Genomic DNA, 6,520 nt, shown 5'->3' with positions numbered 1-6,520 from the left:
TACATTATTTTTTACCTTCGAAGCTAATTATGCCACAATATTTCACTATACAGCAACACATAAAACCCAACCTATATGTAGTAAGTATGGGGGAATATACTTATGAAATGAGTGCACCATAGGCCCATACCAGTGTTTTTGCTGCTTCCTCATTCTATGAGAAAATATGCAACTTGTCTCTGATCAGCTACGTTTTCTTGTGTGATCTCATCTTTGTCACACCCTTTGCTCTCTGTAATTTTCCACTGTCACAGTGAAAATAATTCCCGACCCACTAATAATCAGAATCCAGTGAAGTGACAAGTGCTGTCACAATGGGTTTATTTGATCCTCGCTTCAAATCATTTTCACAGCGAGCCATTTCATTGCATTTAGCACAACATACAAATGACACCCCATGTAAAAAAAAAAATCTGTTCTTGTAGATGTCTGAACTTTCAAGGCTTGTAATTCTCTAAAAGAGTGCAGAATCTTATCAAATAAAAATTACCGTAAGTCAATCAGACTCGCAGGATCTTAGCGTATCATGAATAGTGGGGTAAATTTGGCATATTGGTACAATAATTTTGTTGAGCCATCATATTTTCCTGTAAGGGATTCTGTCATTGTCAGAACACAAAGCTATAGCCACAGCAGTGTCATATTACTTGACCTATATACTGTATATGCTTCATATTAACATCTTATGGGGGCTAGGTCAAGGATCAACTCTTTAGACAATCCCACAAACTACTGAGAAAGAATGGATAATCTTGGTTCCTTCCACTTCATTACTTGCAAGTAAAAATTATTTACACCACACTGTAATGATGTCAAAACTCTATTATCAGAAACACAGTTAGGAGTCACAGGCAGCCATCACTGCCATCTACTGGCTAATAAGGTTCTATGTCATCCTATCAACATGCTGTAAAAGAGTGAGTTATTAATATTTGTGCATTTAAAGATATCAGTAAGTACATACTGAAATATTTCGCGGCTAAGTACGAGTTTCAGTTTTATAAGACTGTGGCAAACATTAAGACATGATTCCGCTTTTTGCTGCTGAACAAAGGGAACATGCAGTTTTTCATTTGGCAATCTTTTTGTGAGGGGAAGTTGAAAGCACGGCTGTTGTCTGTATTGGGATACCAGGACAACTATTAGCTAATCTGTCACGAGTGAAAAACTATTTTGTTGTAGTTGTAACTTTTGAATTCTTTAACAGATTAAAATATAGCATTATATGTGGATTTAATAGAATTTGTAGAGAATGAGTTCACAATCACTCAGTCAGATTTTTTTTGGAGATGTTACAGTTCACCAAGAATAAAAGGTAGTAAGATTAAAACGCTCTTAAAGTCCTGTCTGCATCAAGACAGCTGTCCTGACAGAACTGCGTGAACTTCTTTCTGTGGCAAAAATATATAAATAAAAAACAAGAAGTGGCACACAGGATTACAGAACAGCAAACCTATTGTCCTCTGTTTAATGGTGTTCCCACAGACAAATTTTTAAAAAGTTCAGAATCAATAGCATAATCAATACAATTTCTCATTGTTGGTATTAAAAAAAAAACAAACAAACAGAAAAAACAGCAACAACAAAAGAAAACAAAACATTTACACTGTATTTTTACATAAACTTCACACTGAGTCTTTTTCATATCTAATTACTTATTGTTTTATTTTTGAATGTTAAATGGCATAAACTGTAAAGAACAGAAAGAAAAAGGCAAAACATACATAATATATAACATTTTATAAATATATATTCACAATTTAAAAAACAGGTAAAATGGGTAATTTACAAAGTTGGACAAGCATTGCACAGCTGTACTCAGATATCTTGTTTGTCTGTAATTTCATACAAAATTAGCTTCATTTCAGGCAAAATTTCTTTCATTTCGAAAATGAATACGACATACAAAGAGAGATCTACACTGACACACAGAGTGCAGACAGGAGCCCGAACAATTTCAATGTCAGGATGGATTGTTTTCACACATTTTTATTAGTATGTTCATTTGGTCTTTTGGTTCAGACGCGCAAAGGGAGCTGTTGGTCTGGTTGCTCTGTCTCTTGGACACAAAAGACATCTCTCTGTTTCCCTCACCTGGAGAGGTGCTGGAGATGTGGCGGAAAAGCTTTTGAATGCCGGTGTCTCGCAGGGAGCTCCTGAAGGAGCGAGCCGCAAACATGTAGAGAATAGGGTTAACCGTGCTGCTGATAAAGACCATGGCTCCAGCGATGAAAGCCATGGTGCTTCTGACACTTTCCAGACTCTGTGCTGCATCATGAAAGGAGTTCTCAATGGCCAGGACGATGAGCGAAAGGATATTTCCTATGTGGTAGGGTGTCCAACAAATGCCAAACGCAACCACTATACTGGCAATCAAGACGGTGGACTTGCGTTTGGACTTGAAGGTCATCTGAGTAATCCGGCTGCACAGACAGCCATAGCAGACCACGAGGATGGAGAAGGGTATTACGTAGCCCACCAGTGTCTCCAGCAGCACACACACCAGCTCCTGGGCCACTGAGGTGTACAGGCGGTACAGACAGTGCTCCCCATCAGAATCCTGCCCAACAACCTGAGTTGGGATGACAGGTATGCTGAACAAGAAAGCTGCCGTCCACAGAGCGAGCAGCACTTTATTCAGAGCTTGTTTTCTCTTCCAGTCTAATGAGGCGAAGGGATAACGCACGGCCACAAAACGCTCCACGCTCATGAGGGTGATGAGGAACACGCTGCTATACATACAGACGTTGATCATGAACACCATGGCTTTGCAGGAGGCCTCACCAAACACCCAGGAGTGGGCGAGGGAGTAGATCCACAGAGGCAGGGTGATGAGGACGAGCAGGTCTGCAGCAGCCAGGTGCAGGATGAGGATCACAGTGTGGGAGCGCTGCTTAACATGTCTCAGGATAGTCCAGATCACCAGCAGGTTCCCCGGAGCTCCAACCAGGAAGGATAGACCCAAGATCACACAAGCCACAGCTGTCCCACCATCAAACTCCTCAGGGGCCATTTTCTCTGAAGTAGACAGCTCAGCTGAGTGGTTCATGCTGCGAGTGTATGTGCTGACTGTGGTGTCTGCATGAAAAGAAAGACAAATTGCTGTACAAGTAAGTCCTCACTTCCCTTTAAGTATAGACTGCACAAGAACAGGGTTTCCTCTCTGGGCTTTTTTAGACACCAAGAGGTGATTCATGCATACACAGTCAATTTTTTTTCACCTCAGTTCATGGATTATGGTGAAAAAGAAGCATTTAAAGAGTGATAATATAAATTAAAAATCATTTGCCAGAAATTGAAATGAACTAAAACAGAAATGAGCCCAGCTGCTGCATTAGACGAGAGCAACACTATGGACACAATAACATTATTAGCAAGCACATGAGCCCGTGTTTCAGAGCAAAGTTTGTAAAACTTTTAGCTTCACAAAACATCATTTTTAGCTACCCGGAAATGAGTTATTTACAAAAAAGGGATTGTTCATCATTCTGTTCACCACTTCAGAACTATAAAATTACAAAAGGGTTCAAAATTTGAGTCTGTGATAACTTTGTGTTTCACTATTTTATTTAACAGGATGCAGGATTATTGTGTGAACCAATACAATTTAAAAGCTACAAATCAGTAACACAATCAGGACAGTTTCACTTTACTGACATCAACAAAATAAGGAAAAATACATTATTTTTAAATACAGCATTTGACTTTTGAATGCTAAATGGCATAAAGAAAACAACACAATGTAAGTACATAATATATAACATTATATAATTATGTATTCACAATTTTTAAAAAAACAGATGTAAAATGGATAAATTACAAGAAACTGTGGACTGGAAACTGTCCTCGTGTTGTTTTATTCCAGAGGGAGGAGATGCTTTAATTTGCACTACCAGCCATAAGTTTGGACACACCTTCTCATTTAATGCTTTTCATTGAATTATTTTCTAAATTGTAGATTAATACTGAACACATCAAACCTATAAAGGAATACATATGGAATTATATCGTAAACAAAATAGTGTTGGTCATCAGTATTAATCTCAAATGTAGAAAATAATACAAATAAATAAAAAGCATTGAATGAGAAGGTGTGTCCAAACTTTTGACTGGTAGTGCAGTTGTGTCAGGAAGTGAACTTAAAATATATGATTCAAGGCTCTTTCACCCATCAATGTATAGCATTTTGAAAGACTATGCACATGTGGCTGAGTGGCAATGATTGATTCATACTCAATATAAAAGTACAGTACAGAGGACAGTATTTTTTTTTTTAAAGAAATAAGATCTACTTGTAACTTAAAGTACAAGTAGTAGTAGTAGTAGAAATAAAAGATTTAGTCTTATTTAATGATCAAAAGTGAAATTTGGAGCAGTTTTCAGTTTTCAAATGCATCTTTAATTTTAATTATCAACCACGTTATACAACACTAAAATTGTAACTTTACAACAAAATGTAAACAAACATAAGTTATAAATATTCTCCAAAACATGATATTACAATCATATATTTGGCTGTGTTGGGTAAATCTGCAACAACAACAGGAGGGTACAATACATAGTAATGGTATAAATTACAGCACACTGTCTCCTAATTAACTGTAAAAGACACGTGTCACATTTTCCTGTTATCCCATTTTCAGGGATTCACAGTATTTTTCTCACACAGAGAGTCCGACATCAGCTCTACCTGTGTATTTGCTGCCCTCTGGCCAGCCTGTTGTTGTAATGCCATCTCCCTGAGTTTGTTTGTGTGAGTGGCTATTTCCTGAAACAGCCTGACCAGCCTGGACTCCTCGAGACTCCCTCGCAAGTTCCTTGCAAAGAGGGCATATAACACAGGATTTACCGAACTGCTGATGAAAACAAGGGCACCAGAGGTATAGACAATACTTTTCGGGACACATTCATGTTCTGTGCCGGATCCTAGAATGCAAACCAGATCAGTAATGTTGATAATGTGGTAAGGCAACCAGCATACTGTGAAAGCAATCACCACAGTGTGGACAAGAACCATGGATTTCTGTTTGGAGTTGAAACTCATTTTCCTGAGCTGCGCAGCTACAAGACAGTAACAGACAGTGAGAATGATGAAAGGAACAACAAACCCCCCAAAGATCTCCACACATAAGAAGAGGATTGCATGGGTCAAAGAGTTGACCTCCATGGAAAGACACTGTTCAGCTCCATCACTTTCATCCACAGTCCGGGTCAGAATTGCAGGCACTCCCAGAAGCAGAGCAAAGAGCCACAAAAATACAAGACACCTGTTCATGATGCTCTTGGTCTTCCAACGCATCATCACAAATGGATGACAGATGGCTAGATAGCGCTCCACGCTCATGAGGGTGATGAAGAAGATGCTGCTGAACATGCATACATTGACAATGTACACTAAGGCCTTGCAAAAATGTTCTCCAAACACCCAGGTGTGTGCCAGAGAGTAGATCCACAGAGGCAGGGTGATGAGGACGAGCAGGTCTGCAGCAGCCAGGTGCAGGAGGAGCACCACAGTGTGGGAGCGCTGCTTAACATGTCTCAGGATAGTCCAGATCACCAGCAGGTTCCCCGGAGCTCCAACCAGGAAGGACAGGCCCAGGATCACACAAACCACTGCTGTCCCACCATCAAACTCCTCAGGGTCCTCTGAAGGAGACAGCTCAGCGGAGTGGTTCATGCTGCGAGTGTATATGCCGACTGTGGTGTCTGCATGAAGAATAAAACAAAGTGCTGCATAAGCAAGGCTTCACTTCCCTTTATGGATGAATTGAACAGGAACCAGGTTGCTGACATTACCATCTGAGTATCACAGATGTGAGGTGAGTCAACTGATATTTGCCAATAAACATTTTTATTTCTTAATAGTTTTATGCATTTTTGTAAGGTAGGGGCAATTAAGAGAATTTTCTATGATCATAGGTTGGCGAGAACCTCTATTATTGATTTATCACAGAACAAGGCAGGGACAATTTGAGTATTTATGTATCTGTATATTAAATTATCTTGTTTGACAAATACAAAAGTCAAAGGTCTTTCATAGGTCTTTTCAAATCCAGATCACTGTCAGAGTTTCAACTTCCCTGCTTCTCAAGGGATCATCTATAATTTTGTGACCGTAATTATCCAGTGTTACATGCCTCACTGCCCCTTTCCCTAGGTAAGTATACCAGACATCATTTTTTAAATTGGTGTTCTATTTTGCTTATTGTCTACTCTTGCTGCCTCAATATCTTGGACTATAATCACATTTCCACAAAGAGGCAGTGGCTGCTGACAAACGGTCACGATGCCACAAGATATCAATAAGTAACATGAAATACACTAAATCACTTTTCTTTACTCACCTCAAATGATTCTATATCTTTCTCCTTTCCACATATCACCATCAGCAGAAACTGCACTTGACAGAAAGACATAGTTAAACATACTGGAAAATAAATGGATTGATTACGCTCCCAACTGCAATAGCCCAGATGAGTTGCTTGAATCTTTTTCTCGTTTCTCTGTATTTGTAACAACA

At 39.2% G+C, this 6,520-nt stretch overlaps 2 protein-coding genes across 2 annotated transcripts; both read right to left on the bottom strand.

Annotated features, from left to right (window-relative positions):
• Window positions 1–1,437: 1,437 nt before the first annotated feature.
• si:dkey-148a17.6 (uncharacterized protein LOC108190685 homolog) lies at window positions 1,438–3,448 on the bottom strand. Its single transcript, XM_023272727.3, has one exon. The coding sequence runs from the start codon at window positions 3,047–3,049 to the stop codon at window positions 1,964–1,966; it is 1,086 nt and encodes a 361-aa protein (XP_023128495.2). The 5' UTR covers window positions 3,050–3,448; the 3' UTR covers window positions 1,438–1,963.
• A 97-nt stretch (window positions 3,449–3,545) lies between these two features.
• LOC111570144 (leukotriene B4 receptor 1-like) lies at window positions 3,546–6,520 on the bottom strand. The gene is made up of 2 exons (XM_035949178.2): window positions 6,345–6,520; window positions 3,546–5,706 (listed from the first exon to the last, which is right to left on the bottom strand). The coding sequence occupies exon 2, from the start codon at window positions 5,675–5,677 to the stop codon at window positions 4,640–4,642; it is 1,038 nt and encodes a 345-aa protein (XP_035805071.2). The 5' UTR covers window positions 5,678–5,706; window positions 6,345–6,520; the 3' UTR covers window positions 3,546–4,639.

The sequence above is a fragment of the Amphiprion ocellaris genome, chromosome 1 (genome assembly GCF_022539595.1).
Source record: "Amphiprion ocellaris isolate individual 3 ecotype Okinawa chromosome 1, ASM2253959v1, whole genome shotgun sequence".
Classification (NCBI taxonomy): domain Eukaryota; kingdom Metazoa; phylum Chordata; class Actinopteri; family Pomacentridae; genus Amphiprion; species Amphiprion ocellaris.
Note: the sequence above shows the minus strand (reverse complement) of the source record. Positions and strands in the feature narration are given on the sequence as shown.